Here is a 21,677-nt window from a genome sequence, read left to right as displayed (position 1 = left end):
AATCTGCCCTCTGCCAGTTCAAAGCTATTCCCCCCTGTCTAGTCACTACATACACATCTAAAAAGTCCCTGTCCAGCCTTTCTTGTAGCCCCTTTAGCCACTGGAAGATGCTGTTAACAAAAAGATAAAGCAGTAGCTGCTGGTGCAACATGCATTGGTTCATGTCAGACCAAACCTCTCATCCCATGAACCCAAGTCCAAGGTCATTCCTGCACAGAAACAGAACCTTGGTGTGGGATCAGACAGGTTGGGCACAGCCTTGCCACAGCAGAGAAAAAACCAGCCCTCACCTGCAATGAATGGTGTGGCTGGGAAGAGCTCCCTGAGCAGGCAGGAGGTCAGGGCCATGAGCTCATTAAGCTGAGTTACACAAGCTGCTCAGGCACCAGCCCCTGCCACAGGTGATGCTCTGACACCGAGCCAGCCACGGGCGCTCGCCATGGCAGGAGCAAAGAGCTGCTATTTTTACCCTGGCATAAAACTGCCAAGATTTATGCTCTGTGTACATACCAAAGGAGTACCCTGAGCAGGTCATCTGCTGTACTGGCAGCACTGAAATGCACTGGGTGTGATAAGGATGCTGATGTGACTGATAATCCCATGGGGTTATCTCACACAGTGCACCCCATACTGCCCACCAAGAGCAGTGTGTGGGACACAGCTCCTGCCTGAGCCTGGGCTCCTGCACTCCCACCTGGCCACACAGCCTCCACCTCCTTCCTGCAGGTATCTTATGGAGAAGTTTTGCTGAACCTGATGCTCAGAGACAGGAGAAAAGTGACTCTCCCCTTGAATCATGTACCTGCCTGCCCAGTGCACCCCTCACCAAAACCTGGATTCATGTTTAGACTCTCAGGTCCTGGCTCTGCACAATCCCTGGGGATGCAGAGATCACAGGGAGCCTGGGGGCTCACTGGTGATAGCAGCTCCACCAGCACTCAACATCCAGCTTTTTCTGACACTGTAATTAAATACAGTTTGCTTTGGTTTAATGGGAACTGGCACTTGAAGAGTGACATTTTGCCTCTCACCACATCACTGATGATGAAGATCAAGGTAATGAAGATACAAACATCTAACAAGCTCACCAGCACTCTGTTAAAAGGTTTGAAAAGTGCCAGTGCAGTGATGGCAGGTGCCTCTCCCCATCTGGGAACACAGGGATCAAGGAGGGATGATCAGGTACTGCAGCACCCAGCTGTCACTTTCCTACAAGGAATAAGTATTAATATGAAAAGTATCATCTTAAGAGGATCACTAAACTTTATTTTTGAAGTTTCCCCCCCATAACCCCATGCTGATCTGACAGCATGGGCTGGGATCCCTTGGAGTTAATTCAGACTTGGGGATGCTGGGACATGCTTGTGCTATTTTCTCACCATTTCAAATATCAGCAAACACAGAAGGTCAGAAATTAAGAAACTTAAATAGCTGCTAAATTATTTTTTATACAGTGAGAAGCTTGTATAACCCTATGAAGACTTGCTGGAAGCTTGGTCCAGATCAGCTCCCTGACTCATCTGCAGCAGTTAAGCATCTCAGCTAAACACAATGGTTTTATGGCTTGCAAACAATTCAACAAACCCTAAGAGAGCCTGTGCCTGTTCCCATGAACATCCTCCCACCCCAGGGGAGCTGGAGGCTGCCAGATGCTGAGGCTCCCAAGCAGGATGCAATGCCCAGAGGTGCACAGCCTCCCTGATTCCTGCATTTGCTTTGGTGAATAAAATCAGTTCCTAAAAAGCAGCCCACTCCCTCCTGACACACGCTAACGACCTGCAAAGGGCTTCTTGGTGCTGAGATAGAAAGATCAGTGACTGCAGTGACAGTGCCTTGGCTCAGAGGAACTTTGCAAGGAAGAGATCCAACAGCTTAAGACAGGAGAGCAATCCCTTGGGAAAGACCATGCCCTGCCTCAAAGCAATACAGAAAACAGACCAAGCTGGGCACCCTTCCTCACCTCCAACAGCTTCAAGAAACTGGAGCCCAAAAAGCTGCAAGCTCTGTGCTGTCCAAACACTGCAGCAGAGACAGCAAAAAAAGGGAACAAAGCACACAGGCTGCCCCCACCAGTGTCTGCCCATCTCCTGCTGGGCTCCAAGAGCTGGGGCTCCCCTTTTGTGCAGGGACAAGTCTTAATCCATTGGGAAACCACGTTTCCAAATAGCTGCTTGGTGGGCAAAGAAATACCCAGGCTGGGTGATGAGGAGTCTGCACACAAAACACCAACCCAACCAAACTCCTTGCACCATCATGGCAAAGAATCACAGAGGAAAAGCCTCCAGACCATCCACAGCAGCTCAATTACACAGGAGCAGCATTTACTCCTTTAATATACCCAGCCAGCCAAAGACACAGTGTTTTTAAAAAATTCTGTATCAATCAGAGGCTCATTTAAACAAAGGGCTGAAAATTTGGATCAGCCTGAAAATCACAACAAACCTGAGGCCATTAATCTGAAAGTGGGTCTCAAGGGCACTTGAGGAAAAGGAGTAAGTGGACCCCAAAACTCTTGAGGATCATCTATCCCTGGAGAAGATTACATAGTAATAAAATATACTCAGAGAATTCCCATGGTTAATCATCTCTGTAAACTGAATGCTTCACTTGGCTGAAGGGAAAAGGCACTTTTTTCTATATATGATCTCTTTTAATATATCAGATAAATAATAATTAAATAATTAAACCTGCATAGTATTTCTCATCTAAAAATACTTAATTTTATTACAACAAAGGCTTTAGTCAGTCATCTTTTCTTTACCTCCATTCCAGTCTAAATTAGCCTTGTCCAATGTCCATAAATAAGAAGCTTAGGAAAGTCAGTGGAAAGGTATCTCTGCCAGACACCTTCAGTGGATGCTGACACTGTTACTACTGCCAGCTCTGCTCATGGGGAATTCTCCTGTGGCACACAACAGCCTTAAGAGGGCCATTTAAAAGGATGATTTTCACTTTCTGTTTATTAAAATAGTATCTAGTAGGCTATTTGGACTGGATGTCCCATTTTCTTATGAACTTAAGCTAACAGATTTTATAGATGTTATTGCCTCTCAACAGCAGAGCAGAATTTAAGGTAGAAAAAGTGCCTGGGAGTATAAGGGTGAAGGATGGGGTTGGAGATAGTGGTGGATGGTCACAGTAATGAGCCACAACCCACACACAAGGGTTTGTGACCCTCAGCACACCTCCACCAGATTTACTGACCATGTTACTCCTATTTCTTGTATTTTTATGGCTTCTAGTAAAGGCTATAAAACCATGAGCCAGAAACTATACTCCCAAAGCTGGGTTCAAAGATGAAAGGGAACACCAAGAAAAGAATACATGTTCAGGTTTTAAATTAACTGGCCTGATGTTCAGACCTGCAAGCAAGCTGGTCTGACCAGCTGGATGAGCCTGAAAGTGTCTTTGGGATCCAGGTCTTGGGGCTAACCAGAGTCTGTTAACACATCCTCCCGTGGATGGAGGAGAGAGGGCTGGGAGCAGCTGGCCCCAGAGAGGGAGGAGAGAGGTGGCACAGAGTATCTCAACAGGCCACTGTCACCAAACCCTTCTATGTTAAAACAAACAAGAACCTGAGCAGAATGAGAAGGCACTGCTGGGACCAGTTTGTGCAGAAATAAACAATTTGCAGCATTTCCTTATTGGCTGCTGGAGCCAAAACCCCTCCAAGATTTGGCAACACTTCTGAAAATTCATGAAAATTCATCATATATACATCAACAGAGCAGCCATGAGAAGGGGAATCTGTGGGTCTGGGAAGGGGAACCTGTGATGGCTGATTTTGCATCATCTGCAGGCTATCTTCATGGCAGGGGCTGTAACAAGCAAAAAAGGTTGGCAGAGGGAACTTAACATCAACCCTTCCTGTGTACATCCATGCTTGAGCAAGCAGCTCAATGCCACTGTGCAGTCTGTCCTCACTGTTGTGGAGGGGCACAGAGGGTGGCTGGGCTGGCACTGCCCTTTGCTATAACCTAAAACCTCCTTTAAATGCTTCTCCCAAAAACCTACACAGGCAGTTACAGTCCAGCCATGAAGCTCCATTCAGCTTTTGCTTCTGCACTGAGAGAACAGAGCAGCTGAATTTGGATGCACCAAGCTGCAGTGACAGAAGCAGCTGTGCCCAAAACACAGCCCTGACTGCAGAGACATCAGTGGCTGTGTTCAGCTCTGTGAGTCCCCTCTGTGCACCCAAGTGGCACCGAGGATGTCCAGGAAGGGGTTAATGCTGGCTGCAGCAGCGTCCTGCCCTCGCAGCACAGCAGCCAGTGAGTGCAGCTCCAGGTGATGTAATGCAGTGCAGGCTGCACTGCCACCCCTGCTGCGGGATGCGGGGACAGGGACACGGACACGGGGACACAGGGACACAGGGACAGGGACAGGGACACGGGGACAGGGACACAGGGACACAGGGACACGGACAGGGTACACAGGGACAGAGACAGGGACAGGGACACAGGGACAGGGACACGAGGACAGGGACACAGGGACACGGACAGGGTACACAGGGACAGAGACAGGGACAGGGACACAGGGACAGGGACAGGGACAGGGACACGGGGACACAGGGACACAGGGACAGGGACACAGGGACACAGGGACACGGGGACAGGGACACAGGGACACAGGGACACGGACAGGGTACACAGGGACAGAGACAGGGACAGGGACACGGGGACAGGGACAGGGACACGAGGACAGGGACACAGGGACAGGGACAGGGACACAGGGACAGGGACACAGGGACAGGGACCCCAGAGTGTCCCAGGGACACGGGCCAGCCCGGGGCAGTGTGGCACAGCTACACCCACCACCCCTTCAGCTGCCACTTCTGACACTCAGTGCTATCACTGACTGTCACAGATTTTCATTATCAGCTTTTAAGACCCCCCCAGCCACCAGGAGCGTCTGACCAGTGAGCAGCACAGCTCTGCAGGGCACAGCACTGCAGCTGCTGGCACATCAAACTCCACATCAAACCATGCAAGGGCTCCCTTTGGGCTTGGACACCCCCCTGTGACAATGCCATTCCTGCACAGAATGTTAAGGATGGGGTAGGGTGGCCCCTCCCGAGCTGCTGGCAGTTTAGCATTTACATAGGCAGGTTCTGGAAGTTTTACAAAAAATGCAGCTGAAGCTCCCAATTACAATAAACAGGTGCAATAAGAAAAATGCTTACTTGTTCCCTCCCCATCTGAAACCTCCCTTTGTAACAGCCTGCAATCACAGTGGGTCCTTCCAGGCCCCTGGAGTAACATAATCCTCTAAGGAGAAAGTGATTCACTCTTCTTTGATGTGATAAAAAAGAGGAAAAGAAGTGCACAGGAGGCACTAAACAGCCATCTTGTGAAACCCAGACAGCTTTTCCAATTCCATTTCTGAGCTGTTTATCACCAGATAAAAAGCCTGATACCCAGCAGACTAGAGGAAGACCAGTGCTGATGTCCCTGTTTTTCTCACGTTTACATTCCAGCCTAAATCTCGCTGAGATTTAGCTCAACAAATGAATTATTTAAGTTGTAACTCTGATTCAGTGCCCAGAGAATCATTCTGATGTAGATGGGAGTAAGGAGCTGGTACAGAAGAACTCAGGTGCAGAGCAGAGTCTGCTTTCCCAAGGCAGAGAAGAGCAGTACAGCACAGCTGGGCTCATTGCACAGCTTCTGTGAGAGGAGAACCACCACTGCAGGGACACAGCAATGCTGGCCAGTGGTTTGCTGGTGGGTTGACTGGAATACAAAACACAGATGTTTTTCTGGTTGACTAGACAAAAAACAGCGTCTGGGCTGAGAGCAAAACACACACATAATTTCTCATGCTGTGCAAGGATCTTCTCCATATTCCTTTCCCCCTTTTCTCTCTGTGCCATTCAGCTCTAACAGCAGTGTTGAAGGCAAGCAGGGCAGAGGCAGCCCCAGCACCCATCCACAGGTGCTGCTCTCCCCCTTCTCCCAGACCATCACTGACCCACCTGGTGGCCCTTCAGGGACCCGTGACACACAGCAACCTTCTCCAAACCAAGCCTGCAGACTGCCAGTAGTCTGATCATTTCCATTTAAGCAATATATGTCTTGGAATTGGTACTAGAGAAGCCAGAGACAGCTGATTGTGTGTTTTCTGGATATAAAAAAAAAAAAAAAAATTGCTTCTTTATGTAACTTAAGCCAAGCTACTAACATTAAAGCATCTGGAATTAATTATCCCAGCCAGATAATGCTTCCATAATTACTTCAGTAATGCAAACAGCTCCATTTGCCTTTGCATCCAACTACTGATGGAGACCAGAAACAGAAGACATGATCAACAGTGGCAGCTCTGCACCTGCCATGGTCTGAGCACGAGCCACAGCAGATCAAAAACTGGACAAATCCCCCTGACACTGTTACTCACAAAGCTGAGTATGGGCAAGCTCAAAATACAGATTTGGGCACAACATGACAACTCCCATCCACCAGCAGGGTGTCTTCACACAGATCTCCTTAAAGAAACCCAGCCCAGTGAAAGCAAAGCTTTGAGGAATTTGAAAAGGCAGCACCCAGGCTCTTTTTATGTGTTCTGGATCTCTGAACTAAATCTGAACCCTGAAACACATGAGGGCAGTTCTGACACAGTCCCTGGAAGCAGAACACAGCCCATCCCAGGAAACAAGGAGGGATGTGCCAGCCTCTTCCACCATCCACAGGCAGCCACGCTTGTTTGGGTGCACTCTGTGAAACCCAGAGTGGTTTCAAATTGGGACTTTTAAAGGTCACCTAATCCAAGCCCCATGCCACGAGCAGGGACACCTTCAACTAGATCAGATTTTCCAGATCTTCTTCAAGTGCACTAAAAAAAAAACACCCAGCAGCTCTCCTCCACCTCCCCAAAGTCCTGGCAACATAGAAGCTCACTTACCAGCAATACTTCATCTAAAATCAGCACTATTACCCACAGCAGCACCAAGAACTGAGCAGCTGTTCCTGCTGCTGGCATCCTCCCATCACACTGGGGAGCACTGAAAGTTCCTTGCATTGTTCAAAGGGGATCCAAGGTGCACTAAATCACTGAGAGGTGATTTCATTAGTGCTGTGGTTGCAAGCCCAGCAATCAGAGCTGCTGGGGTTTGCCTAGTTAAATCCATGGTTCTGATGGTGGGCAGAGGCAATGGAGTGAGATGTGGAGGCTCCCAAGGCTCCACCAAACCGGAGTGGGTCCCAAGAGCTGGAAACCTTGTTACACAGCAGCAGGAAATCAAGCTCACTCGTTCTATACATTTGCTGCTGAAGTACACTTGACTTTCTGTGTGCTTGATCCAGTATAAACCACAGGCATCCACTGGGAGGATTAGCAAACATTCAAAATAAAAGTCCAAGTGGCTCAGAATGAGGTAAGAACAGACTGGATTAACACGTTTCCCATGGCAAACTAATAAAGGTGAGGACTTGCTGAAAGCCCACACAAGAACTTGTCAAGCAGAGAGTAAACCAGAAATGATGACAAGTAACAGGCAGAGTAAATCACACTTACTCCTTTGCAAAGCACTCAGAGGCACTGGGCATGAGCCAACAACCCTCTGCAGCACCAGTACCACCCTCTGCAGCACCAGTACCATCCTGTGCAGCACCAGTACCACCCTCTGCAGCACCAGTACCACCTTCAGCAGCACCAGTACCATCCTGTGCAGCACCAGTACCACCTTCAGCAGCACCAGTACCACCCTGCGCAGAACCAGTACCACCTTCAGCAGCACCAGTACCACCTGTGCAGCACCAGTACCACCTTCAGCAGCACCAGTACCACCCTCTGCAGCACCAGTACCATCCTGTGCAGAACCAGTACCACCTGTGCAGCACCAGTAACCACCCTGTGCACGGCCCAGGCCCTCTGCTGCCCTAGGTGTGATTCACCACATCCTAAACCAGGTACCTGAAGCACTGGCAGGACAGACCACCCTGGGCACAGCCCATCCCTCCCCACTGCCTGCAGGGACAAGGGCTGCCTGAGCAGCTCTGACTGGAAACCTCCCTTCCCCAGGGGCAGATGACAAAACTCACTGATGTTACATCACTGGGATTATTTTGCATTCCTGGATCAGTGCCACTGGCCAGTCCATCCTCACCACAGCCACTTGTCACTGTGGGGGTTCCCAGGAATGGGCAGGGCCAGGAGCCTTTGTCTCCCCACACATGGCCCAGGGCTTGTGATCAAAACATTTAGGCCTAGGGCAATTGGGATTTTAATTTCTTTTGATCAGAGCACACTCTCTGAGGGAAGTGTACATGTATTTCTGGATCATACCAGAACCCATGCATATTTAAGGGCAGGCAGCCACAGAATGGGGATAACCAATCCAAGAAATAGCCCTTTGTAAAATCGCCAGCATGCCATCTGCAAGCTCCAAACTCACACATTTTTCATGATTAGCTGGAGGGAAGGGAAAAAAAAACCCAGGGAAAAAAAAAAAAAAAAAAGGATTATGTTAAAAAAAAAAAAAAAAAGCTCTGCTCCAAAAGCTACTCAAACTGCTGCAGAATCCTGCCTGCCCCTTCTGCAGCAAAGCCCAAGGGAAGCAGCTGATGAGTCAACAGCCAGCCTGCACTGCCGAACCGAGAAGGGAAGTCCGATCTGAGCACTGGGAACAAAGTGTGCTGGCTCATGGAGTACACTGAGAACAGCCCCAGCAGCCAAGGGACACAGCCTGGCTGCCAGCCAGCCCTCCCCAGGGACAGGTGACGCCCAGGGACATCTGCACCGTGCCACCCTGCTGCCAGGCCAGCTCTGCTCAGGCTGCCTGCTGCACACTGCAGCACCCACTGCTCCTGCAGGGACCTCTGCCTCTGTGGAACTGCAGCACCCAGCCCCGTGAGGAGCTGCAGTGTCTTCTCACTGCAAGATGGGGGTAGGGATGTGTCCCAGTCCTACACCCACTACTGGTGCACCAGTTCATTCTTCTCCCTCATCTCCAGCACAGCTTCCCACAGACAGCAGCTCTGTGTGCCTCCTCTTCCAATGACACTGGCATCACCAAACCAGCACCTGCCAGCAGCTACAGACCCTGGGAAAGAGCTGCTGGAACTGCTGGAGACATGGGGGCAACTCCTTACAAGAGTCCAGTAAAGAACAACACAGCTCACAGGAGATGAACACTGACTGGACAGCGCCACACCACCACCACCCAGCAGCAGCTGGACGTGCTCCCACGAGCACAGCAGGAAGCTGCTTGACCCAGGGAAGGGAAGAGGGAGCAGGACAGGGCAGGGCCAGGGTCAGGACAGGGACACAGGCACCGAACCCAGGCGCAGACGGCGCTCGCGCTGCCGCCGCCATTGCTGAGCTGGTACTGCCGGGGTTGTGCCTTCCTGTTACCACAGCACTTTCTGTTTTCTGTTAAAACAGGGCCACAGCAATGATGCAAGTATAGATCTGCAATGCCAAGAATATCTGGGAAGCCTGCCAGCAAGAAGCAGCCTTCCTGCTCGTCCTCCTGCTGTGTGCAAATTCACAGGAAACAGAATCTACAGCACATACTAATGTGGCTTAATGCGAGATCCAAGAGCCACCTTGAGATCCTGCTTGGATCCCTGTCAGCCTGGGGAAGGAGCCACATGCCAAGAACATTAAATCATTAAATAAAGGAGGAAATAAAACCTGCACAGGTGCATAAAATCCCACATAGGTGCCGCTGCTTTACAAAGTGATGCTCTGCTGTGCAAGCTCAACATGCTGCCAGCATCACCATCAGTAGGAAGAGACAAGTCCAGGTCAGGTCCTGGCACATCCACTGCTCAAAAATGGCTTCACAGCCTCCTATTATCACCCATATCAACCAGCAAAGTCCATATCCTTTGGGGTTTATTATGGTGTGACTCAGGGAATACAAAGCTCATCTGAAACATCTTGCCATTTACAACAGGAGAGGTACCCAAAGCCCTGATGCTCCCAAACTGCTGATAACTCTTACCTTTACTTTACCTTGCTTAATCCTGAAGCTGTACTGAGATGAGCCAACTTTGCATCCAACATCCAACAGCACCCCACACCAGACTGAGACCTTGGATTTGGCTCTCCTCATGCTGGAAATCTCTGTGCCCCTGTTTACACAACTGTAAAATAACTGCAGAGCTCACACAGGGGCTGTAAGGCTCATCCCTGACTCAAGAAAGTCAGTGGAGATCCTTCCACTCTGGGCTCTAGCAGAGGTGGAATACACAGTACTCCTGGGATGCAGTGTCACCAGCACTCACATCACAGGTGCATGAGCAGGAGACACATGGGCAGGGGATGCCAGCCTGCCTTTGGAAAGGAAAGCTGCCTTGACTACTCACTCCTCTGACAGCTCCCATCTGACTGGAAGTGGTTTTTATCTCCACACAGGAGCCCTTCAAGCTCCGGGCAATTCTCAGGCGTGTTGCCATACAAAATAAAACCCTTCTGAACAGCCAGGGGCCAGAAGTGATGGTGGAGAGGAAACAGCTGGTCTCTGTGCTGCCTCTGATGACCCTGGCATCAGGTGGCTGCCAGCAGCATCCTCCTGGGATAATAAGCCAAGATATGCTGCACTTCTTCCCTCCCTGCTTTCCTCACAACTGCATTGCAATTTGTGCTAACCTAGAAAGGACTCTCGAGTTTAAGGTGGCTCTCAGTGGAGGCATTTGAGACAGCTGCTTTCTGGGGAAAGCATTCCTTAAAACACAGCTCTTGCCTTCTGTCTCACCCCCAGCTTTTGACATTTTACAGCTCCAGTAAGACAAAATGTTTTAAAAATCTAATTTTCAGCTTTAGAGGCACAAAACCTAGAGGCAGGGCGCGGGCAGGGAGAGCAGGTTTTCAAGCAGCCAGGCAGAGATGAAAAGAGGAGCAGTGGCTGGTGCATGGCACCTTTCAGATGAAATCCTTCTCTGGAGAGGGAAGTGGCTCCTGCACACCCCATGGCACAATCCACTGGCTGCTGATGGCACAGCCCAGGAACCAACTCCTGAGCATCACCACGATGGGCTGGCTGTTATTCTGCAGGCAGTGCTCGCCAGCTCCCGGGGCTCTAATGCCTTCTCTCCAGCCCCCCCACCTCCCTCCAGGAATTTCACATGGAAGTGGCTGTCAGAAGTGACAACATCAGGACTGGATTAGCACAGGAATCCCTCCCTAAGGGCAGGATGCTCTGTTACACCTCTGAGATGGGGGAAGGAGTGCTGACAGCAAGGAGAGCATCAGCTGCTGGACTCCACATTTCCAGTCTACAAAAAACATCAATGCTGGGAATTTTTTCAGCAGATTAAAGGAATTTGAATTGTCCATACCCAACACAGAGAGGATGGTGGGTTTAGATGAAATTTTTGAGTAGGGAAAAAGGAAAGTTTGTAAGCAAAGGAGGAAAGCAATGCTGAGGCCATGGGGCAGCATCCACAGGGTGGGGGGCAAAAGCAGCAGCTCAGGCAGGACCTTCTCCTGGGATGGAGACTGGGGTGAATTAAAGCAATTAAACAGAGGAGGTAAATGGAGTTGTAAGGCCTTTTAAGGCTGCTTTCTTAAGGCACATGAAATAGAGTCATCTCTTGTGAAGAAAACATTTGACATTTCTCCAAAACAGGGCAAGATGCAAGAAGGAGCTGTCTAACCCTAGAGATACCAAAACAACTGCAGTCTGCACTGTCCCTGGAGTCCAACACTGCCCTTCCCACCTCCCATTCTCACATCAGTGGCCCAAGTGGGAAAACCTTGAGGGCAGGGGTTTGGCATTCCTTTGGGAGGGAGAGTTGCTCAGCAGAAGCACACCACCTCTGCTATCCCTTCTGGTGTGCACGTTGTCCTGATTAAAAATAAAAATCTGGCAGTGTCACTGCCTGTCCCCCTGGAATGTGCATCATGGCTACAAACCAGGTGCAACCATCAACACTGCTGTAAAATGAGCTCTTCATTTCACTCCCATCACACTGGGGAAGGCAAAACATCCCAAACAGGCATTTATCCAAGGACAAAGCCCTCCAGGCCATGCTTGCTGTCCAGCCAGCAAAGAGATGCAATTGAGACACAGTGCAAGACAGAGCAACAGAAGAGGAAAGAAGAGGAAGCTGAAGCTGTGGGCAAGCAGCAGAATCCCCAAGCAGCCCAGGAGCTGCCTGGGATGAAGAGGACATGACAAACTAGAGGGGCTGCAGAAATCCACCTGGGATTAGCTGTGAGTGATGGAGTCTGCAATGAGTATCTCTGAGAGGTCACAGAGAATGGGTCAGATTTCAGAATTACTGACTGGTTTGCATTGTAAAGGATCTTAAAGGGGTCATCCAGCTCCAATCCCTGCTATGGGTAGGGACACCCTCCACTATTTCATGCTGCTCAAAGCTTTGTCTGGCCTGGCCACTTTTCCAGAGATGCAGCCACAGCTTCTCTAGGCAACCTGTGTCAGCACTTCACCACCCTCCCAGGGAAGAAGTTCTTTATAATATCTGATGCTTTAAAAATAAAACAAACTCTTTGTAGAGCAAGGCTTGAACTCAAAACAATGTTGAAGTACTGAAAAAACAGCTAGAACTATTTCAGGAGGCAATTCATTGAGGATTATGGAAAAGTGCCAATTTTGAGAAAAATCAAACAAGAAAAATAATCCCAAGAATTAGGAAACTCTTCAGAGGATAACTTGACATTGGAAGTGAAATTTCACACTCAGGGTGAGTGGGCAGCACCAGGATGTTCTTCCAAAAACCAAAGGGGGAACACCACCCATATCACTGTGGTGATGGGGGTGCCAGAGCAGGACAGAGTGGGATGGGGACCTGGGAGGGAAGGATCTGTTCCAGGAGTCACTCTAGGAATAGACATGTACAAAAACATGCAGCAGAGCTGCTGCAGGACCCCAAATCAAAGGGCTTGGAGACAAGCAGAGAGACACACTTCCAGCCTGTCCTGCACCCCAGAAAGCCCTGGCTGTGCAGTCTGGGATGCCAATCCCACTGCTGGGAAGCAGCACTCCCAGCTCTACATGGGCACTGCCAGCCAGGCAGTGCCAAGCTATCACTTTTCAGCTGGAAACAGCCCCAGCACGAGCCCTCAGCTGGGAAGCAGAGCACTGGTGAGGCCAGACTGCGGTTAGCTATCAAAGACAACTAAAAAAAGATATTTCACACACAGGCTTTTTTTTTCCCCTTCTCTTTTTTTGGTTGCTTTTTTTATTTTTTTTTTTTTTTTTTCCCAAGGATTAAATCAACTCAACAGCCCCCTTTACAACTTCCCTTTTGATGTGTTCAGACTCATTAAAGTTTCATTTCTTTCTCTGTTTTCCCTGGGGGAGGAAGGGGAGTGTACACAAAAGTTTATTTCAGAAGCGGGGTCGGCAGCTGCAGAGCAGCAGATGCTGCTGCTGTGGGACAAGCAGAGTCTCCACCAGCCTCTGCTCCATGCCCAAATCCCTTGGAAAAGCACATCCCTTGCAGCCACCCTGCTGCCATGAGCAGCCCCAGCACCACGATGCTTCAGCAGTGTTTCTGCAGGCTGCACACACAGTGTCACAGTCACAAAGGGAACACACGAGAGATGCAATACTCCTGTAAATGCTGTAGGGAGCTTTGGGTCTGATCCTGCAAGTTTTCAGATCAGACCCTGCAAGTTCTGGGGTCCTTTCCCAGCCTTTTACATTTCCCCCACTGGCAGCACCCACCTTTCCCCCACTGCCCTGGGATAATCCCCCACACACGTCAAGGGAGTAGCAGCTCCCCCACATTTCCTTCTCACCTGAGCAGCTGTTTAAGCATCTATTTTAAAACTCAGTTCCCTATTTTAAAATAGCTAATGAGTCCCCAATCTCCACTGGCAGATGTCATCTCCACAAGGTCTGGGAGATATTTCTGTTTGCTGGGCTCCTTTTCCCAAGCCCTGAATCTCAGCATGCCCAGCACGTCTCCAATCCGCACAAACATGGTAAAGAGGGAAGTTTTTAATTTAAGGGCCAACTCCTGCTCCCCCCTACTGTGAAATACCAGTGGTACAACCACATGCTCCTAGACAGAGAATCATCAAGCAGCCAGGCAGAGCCTGGCATTATCTGTTGTTTTCCATTGTTATTTTTTATCATTCCTTCGATTTTATCCAATCTTTTTAAAAATTTCCTGACCAAGAACAAACAAGGAGCTGTCCAAGCTGGCCACTGCCCAAAACAAACCATGCACATGAGAGGGAGTTTTCAGGATGCAGTGGGAGATCCCTGTGCATCTCTAGGATCCTGAGCATCCCCTTCATGTGCTCTCTGAGATGGTGTGCACCCCACCAAGGCAGAGGGAACCCCACCCCAGAGGAACAGGCAGATGAGAGAACCAGAACCCTGCTCACTTACCTTACCACAGGTTCAGGGATGGCCTCAGCACTTGCTGGCACCTGGACACCCTTCTCCCACTCCTGCCTCCAGGGATCAGCCAGGATGTAGTACTCGTCAGGACTCAGCTGGAAGGAGTCAGGGATCTTCATGGCTGTTATCAGATCCGTCCGGAAAACCTGGGCAGAGAAAACCCATCCTGAGTGCAGAGTCTGGGGGCACAGGGAGGGGGTCCTGGGGAAACTGCCCCCAAGGGACAGCACAGGGGGTGCCTGCACTGCCAGTGGAGTGGCTTCAGGGTGTCAAACTAAGGGACAGGGTAAGTTTTGGGCAGGAGAACATGGCAACAGGCAGGGACTCCCCTCCAGCCAGGCACTGCCAAGAGCCAAGCCCTGCAGCTGCCACCCCTGCCAGGCATCCCACACAGGGCAGCCAGGAAATCCAGCCACAGGGTGTGAGCTTGGACAGGATGCAGACCAAAAATCAAACTGAAGAAACAGGCTGCTTTATCTTAGGGGACTAATGGTTTCAGCACAGCCACACAAATCTACTTCAAATGCCAAGGGATCTACAGCAACTGGGCTTCTCCACATTTGACCTTCGCAGGCTACAAGAAAATTAAATTCTTGACATGAATGAAGATGTGGGAAACACTGAACCACTTTGTCCCACGCACCTTCATACTGTCCTCACATCACCTCACCATCCTGAGCACCTTTGGGTCCCCTTCAGGTCACCTCACTGCCCCAAGCACCTTTATGTCTCCATCACATCACCTCATTGTCCTGAACAGGGACAGACAAAAGCTGAAGACAGAAATTAACCAGCTAAAATGTCATCTAGGTGCTGCTTACACATCCACAAACACAGATTTTTTCCTGACTCAATAAACCCCTTGTGAGATCAGCATTGGTGCCCTCCTGCAGGAAAATCCTCCAGTCCTTCAGTCAGTGAATGGTTCATTCTCTCATCTCACTCCTGGCCCTGCAGCATCTTCTCCCAATATACAAGGATGAAAAACTCATTCTAAAAATATCCCTCACGGTAAGTAAGGTTTTCCTTCCAGAGGGCTGCCTGACAGCAATGACTTGAGCAATCCTGCCTCTTGCAGCATAAAAATAAATTGTAAATGAAAATGGATGATTTCTCCTCTCTACCATCTGCTATTAGCCAGAATAATAACTGCCAATACCAGCAATCCTGCCTGGACACCATCTCACTCCATCCCTGCTACTTCTGCATTCCTTCCACAAGCCTCACATGAATCCGGTGTTTTCTTCACATATTACTTAGTCCCTTCACAGTCTGTTCTCCAAATGAGAATTGCTTTGTCAGAATCACAAGAAATAATACAGTACAGTTTTACATTTTTTGATACAAAGATAACCCACTTTGGAGAATATTTGGGAACCCAAATCGACTGAAATGCAGGAAACTAGACATTAACTAAGACCACTGAGACCAGTATTTAGGTCAGTTTGTTTAATCCTCAGAGTCTCAGCTGCTAACCCAATTAGAGTTAAATACAATATATAAACAACCTTTGCTATGTTGGGACCTCTGAATTTTACTGGTACTTTCCTCCTGATGCAGCTGTTTGGAGACATTTTTGGCTATGTCTATATAAACCTGATTTGAGCTGGTTAGACACAGTCTTGGCATACCCTTCAACAAACATAATTAACAGTCTTTATATTACAGTCAGCTCAGTTTGGGAAAGATCAGGGTCCTTTCAGTCTCTGTGTGCTACAAACACATGGTTACAGACATCACAGTAACCTTTTAACACACTCCTAGTGTGGGAAATTAAAAAAACAAAATAAAGACAGGCATTATTTAAACATGAGAAGGGATATGTAAGATATCACAGTCCCTCAGCAGTGTGGGTCTGTGTAGCCAAACAAGCACAGGAATCCCACTGCAGTGTGTTTTCTAAAACAAAAGGCAGAAATACACCCTGCTCTTGACAGCCCTGTGCTGACAAGTCACAGCCTGGCCAACACCATCTCCTTCACCCAGTTCCAGTGCCCAGCTCCCCTGAGGACAACATGAACCTGAGTAACCCCTCACTCCTCAGAGCTCCCAGATTGGGTGGATGAGATGCTTCCCTGTGCCTGGAGCACACAGGGCTGAGGCCACCATGGGGGTCAGTGCCACCTCCCTGCTCTGGCCACCAGCACCATACAATCATTGAACCACAGAATCACTGAAGCTGGAGAAGCCCTACAAGATCATCAAGTCCAGCTGTCAACCCAGAACTGCCAAGCTCAGCACTAAACCGTGTCCCCAAGAGCCACAGCCACATGCCCTTTTAATTCCCTTCAGGGATGGTGATCCCATCACTGCCCTGGGCAGCCTGTGGCAGTGCTTAACCACCCCTCCAGTGAAAAACTTTTTCCTAATATTCAATCTAACCTTCCCCTGGCAACAGCACAATACTGTTACAGAAAACAGGGTTTTGAAGACACATGCCCTTGGGATTTGTGGGCAAAGCCAAGTAGGAATGGTTTCCAAAAGTGAAGGGCACCCACAAGTTTTCTGAACAACCTGACCTGGATCCTGCAGACATGTGAGCACCCTCCTCCCTCAATGCCAGCTCAGTTGCCTCCTGAGGACACCTCCTTTGATGCTGTGGGGTGCAGGAGCTTTGCATCCTTCCTTCAGGCAGGCAAATACACCCAAAGCTGCAGGATGGCAGCATGCTCCTGCTTGCAGCTCAGTGCACAGACCCAGCAGCCAGCTCCAGAGCAGTGAACATGTGCTGCCCTTCCCAGCACAACCACCCACTGGGAGGGTCCAGCCATAGCATAGCCCTGAGCCCACCCCAGCACCCACAGCAGCTGTGGCCTTCCCAGAGCCTTACCCCAAGCAAGGATCCTCATCTTCTTCTGCTAGGTCAGCACCAGGTGACAGCAGTGAGGTGATAACACCAGCGCTGGGCACCCATGGAACAGTGCCAAAATCCTGGCCCATCACCCCCTCCTACTGATGAAGAGGGAGATGGAGGAGCCTGCACAGCAATGGGGCCACTCCTCAGTGTCATTTCTCCCCTCTGCACGGAGCAGATCCCAGGCTCCTGTTTTCCTGCATTAAGCCTTCCCCAAATTCATCCCTTTTGGCTTCTCAGCTCGCATCAGCATAGAAGCTTAGTTTTAATTTTAAGCCAAATAAGCACGATTGTATCTATTTCCCTGCAGATAAGGAGCATCACAGGCTGGATTTGCAATCTCACTCCTTCATTTATTTAGTCCTTCTTGGAAAACAGATAAGCTCACCCATCCGACGGCAGCACCCGCACTTTATCACAGTGACGTCTCTGTCTTTTCATGAAGAACTGGATATGCTCAAATTATTAACTATCAAAGCAGAACACTTTAGAAATGATAGAACAGCACAGAAATTGTAAAGGAAAGCAGATCAGTTGTCTGGAAATCTCCCAACAGCTAATATGCTCAAATTGTAATCTAAATGTCTTTTTGTTTTGAATTGTCTGGGATTAGGGTTGGGAAAAGACTCAATTATTCTACTCAAACTCTTCTGAATTATTTATGAAAACCAAATAAAGGATAAATTGGGCACTGATGAACCGAGGACCTGGCGATGAAGAGAAAGTTGGGTACTAGAAAACAAGCAATTTTCCCTCAATAGGAGTGTTTACTGTTTCTCCCCAGCCATGGGAGCTGACAGATTGTCTGCTGCCCTGCACCCACTCCCCCTGCCACCAGCACAGCCCAGGCCAGGCTCTGTCCTTCACTTTCAGCCCTGAATGGGATCTGAGTTATTGTCTATCGATCTGCCAGCAATGGGAGACACCAAACCAAGACTTTCCTTTATTAACTCTGCTTGCTCATGAACCTCATAGAGGTTTAGTGATGCTCAGAGATGCATCAGACCAGTGCCCAGGGCCAGTCTCTCCTTTGTTACTGTCAGCTTTAAAGATAGGGAGAAACAACATAAAATTTCAAAATACCAAGGTATTTTTTCCTTCATATTCCCAAAAGAAATGGACAAGGAGTCCACACCAAGTCAGTATGGTTGTGCAGCCTCAGACTCCAGGCAAAGAATGGAACGTGGAGAAGCCTTAATCTCCCTTGTATTCCACAGGCCAGGCAAGCCTGGACTACCCACTCCCACTACCTCCCTGTCCTTGCAGCCCACCAGTTTGTGGTGTTGGACTGACTCACCAGTAGAGCCAGCCCTGGCAGTCCAGCAACATGAGAATTCACTGGGATACCACAGCCATGGTGCTCCCCAACAATGCATTAATATTTTTGTAATTTCTCTAATTTTGAACAGATTTCTATTATTTTTATTATTATTTCTGTTATTAATAAATAATTTATATGTTGAAGCAAAAGCTGCATTGCTTTTACCTCTCAAAAAACCCAAACAAACCCTGAGCTAATTAAATGTAATGTCCTCTGATGTTCACAGCCCAAAGTGTCACTTGGATCCAGCCTGGCATTGGAAGGATGCTCCTGTGGGTATGGCAGAGACCTGCAGGGCAGGGGTTGATCTGGCTCCTCCTTGAGCCCCTGGCACCTTGTACATCAGCTGCTCCACCTTGGTGAGGATCTGCTCCTTCTCCCACTGGACACAGCCCTGCAGCCTCTCCCTGTGCCCTGTGACAGCTGTGTGGGACCTCTGGGAGCTCTCCATGGACCAGCATCAATTTGTCCAACAGCTGGACAACTCAGAGAAAAGCACATACCCCAGGGAGGGGGGGTGCCTCACCACAGCAGGGAGGAAAACTGACATGCCATGAGGCATCAGAAATGCTGCTCCCCATCCCTCCATCAGCTAGGGACTCCCAGGTTGTGCTGCTTTCCAGCATTCTCCTTCTCCACCTGTGCCCCATCACCATCCAGTCCCTCTGACAGCCTCGCCACCACCTTTCCATGCAATTCTCACATCAATTTCTGGGCTCTGTGATTCACTCACAAATGCCTTTTAATGAACTGGCCAGCAATCTCCCTGCCATTCAGCTCCCACTCCACGTGCTCTGTCAAGGACTTGGCTTTTCCAGTGACTGTACTGCAGTTCTGAGCCTGCCAAATATCCCCTTTGCCCCAAATAACCCACCCAAAACCACCAAACTCGGACCCCCTGGTACAAAAGCAGCTCCTGGGCGAGAGCCAAAGAGCCAGATCTGTTCTGGGCTTCAAACTGGAATGAAAAGGAACACTGCTGCAGCCTGGGTTTAATTAGCTCTTCCAGCAGCAGCCAGCCCAGGGACTGCTGTGCTGATCCAGCCTCTGCATCCCCAGCACAGGGACTGGGCTGCAGAGCCTGCTGCAAACCAGCCCAGCAGAGAGCAGCTGCAGGGACCAGGCAGCCCAGCCCAGCAGGCTGCACCCTGCACACCAGCCTTCCTGAGCTGCTGGCAATTCTGCTGCACATCCTCCCCTGCAGCTGCACCCAGCTGACTTTGGGGCTCTCAGACCTTGCTCTTGGGGCAGAGGAATAAGCTCAGCCCTTCCTCCTTCAAGTCCCAGGATGGGATGCCATTTTTTTAATACACAGTAACATCTCTGTCCCTAAAAAGTTTTACTGAAAGAACTCTTTCCAAAGCAATCCATGCTGCAAAGCAGCAGTACAAATTGTAAAAGAGAGGCCCAAAATGAAGTGCATGCAGAAAGCAACACTCACTAGGGTGAGGGTGGGCAGGAGAGGTGGTCACAGCCTGCATCCCAGATCCCACTTTGAATTCACTCCCTCCTGCAATCCTCCCTGATGCCCTCACAGCCACATGTATCTCACAGTGATGACCTTCACACCCAGCACAGCACACAGGATCCTGCAGTGATGACCCCACAGCAGGGGCAGCTGTGCTCCCAAGCAGGGCCAGCAGCAGGTCACTGCAGGCAGGGTATGGGACTGCTGCTTGACACTGAGATAACAGGTTTTGGCTCAACACTCTTTTTTCCCTCCCTGACTGCAGTCCTGGCAGCTGACTCCAGCACACCTCCAGCCATAACCACCTTCCTCCATCCACACTGGGACAGGGAAGTCTCCAGCTGCCTCACTCACAGGACTCTCTCCTCATTTCCAGCCAGCTCTGTTAGCCCTTCACTCTCTCAAGCATAAAATTGTTTGTTTTAGCTCATGAGCCACAAGGATTTTTAGAGGAAAAAAACAGGAACAATGGGAGCCCTGAGAATAGGTATTGGTTGACTTGATATCAGCTCGAGATGGCACCTCTGCCAGTGCAGCCCTGGCTGCCCCACCCTGCTCCCCTCTGGACCTCCCAGTCCCACATCCCTGCTGTTCTGCCACATTTTTCCAGCCCTGTCCAAAATGAGGAGTGTCAATACTCAGTAGCAAGGCTTTGAAATGTGGTGATGCCAGGAGTGTGTGTGCAACCAGATAATATCTGCCTGTGGGGGAAGAAATCCTGAACTCCCATGTTCATTTGGGGAGCCAGCCTCCTATCTCTTCATCTAGTCTTGTTTCCTCTTGAAATGCTGGGTGTTACAGATTCAATGAACAACAGAACTCAAAATAGGAACAAGAAGCACTTTTGTCCAGCCCTTCTCAGGATTCAGAAGACAATGGTTTTAATCTGTTACCCCCATGCTGGCAAGGGAAAACCGACTAAGCCAAACTGCAGTCAAAGCCAAACTGCAGACAAGCCTTCCAACAGAGAGGGATTTTCTCTCCATCCAGCCCCATAAAAGCATGTCCAGTCTTGCTTGGCCACATCCATCAAAGCTCTTCTCCAAGCACAGAAGAGTAGAGGAGCTAAATTCACATTGCACTGGGTCATTATATACCGAATGCAGGAGGAAAAAAAACGTGATCCAGTGCAGTAAGAATTACTTTTTAGAAGGGAGAAGAGTTAAATCCTTGTAAAGAGACATAAAAAGGCGCCTTTCAAAACACGGAAGTAATATCTAAACAAGGCAAGCAGAAAATAATGTAAATTGTATAAATCTGTGGTTTCCCCTACATCCTAAGCCTTGCCTGCAGCTGCAGCCCCCTCACCTCCCAAAGGTCTGGAGTGAGGGAGAAGGGCAATGAGGATGTCCAGTGGGATGAGCAGCACCTGCACACACAGCCCAGACTGCACAGGGCTCTCCAGCTGAGAAATGACAGCTGGAGGACTGGCAGGCAGGTGTTCTGCACAAAAAAACCCAGGGTTTTGCCTCTCCAAAATAAATCCAGCAGTGCAGGTGAGCACTGTGGATCTGAAATAGCTCTGCAGGTAATGACTAACACAGCAGCTAAGGCAGTGACTCAGAGGCAGCATCCAAGGGAGTCCCCAGGCCATTGATGGCTGGGAGCTGGCAGACAGAACCAGCCACTATCATTACACACTTGCCTTGTTCTTAGATTCTCTCCTTAGACACTGACAACTGTTCCCTGTCAGAACAGGAGAGAGGCTTGATGGCTG

At 49.5% G+C, this 21,677-nt stretch overlaps 1 protein-coding gene across 2 annotated transcripts in view; it reads right to left on the bottom strand.

The window, feature by feature from the left end:
* The window catches only part of JADE2 (jade family PHD finger 2), a 71,706-nt gene that overhangs the window by 37,113 nt on the left and 12,916 nt on the right, over positions 1-21,677 (bottom strand). For both annotated transcript variants that reach the window (XM_079319406.1, XM_079319407.1), the window contains exon 4: positions 14,306-14,463. In XM_079319406.1, the coding sequence (XP_079175532.1) occupies positions 14,306-14,463 (158 nt within the window). The remainder of the gene's footprint in view (positions 1-14,305; positions 14,464-21,677) is intronic.

Source organism: Erithacus rubecula, assembly GCF_903797595.1.
Source record: "Erithacus rubecula genome assembly, chromosome: 16".
NCBI classification, from domain to species: domain Eukaryota; kingdom Metazoa; phylum Chordata; class Aves; order Passeriformes; family Muscicapidae; genus Erithacus; species Erithacus rubecula.
Note: the sequence above shows the minus strand (reverse complement) of the source record. Positions and strands in the feature narration are given on the sequence as shown.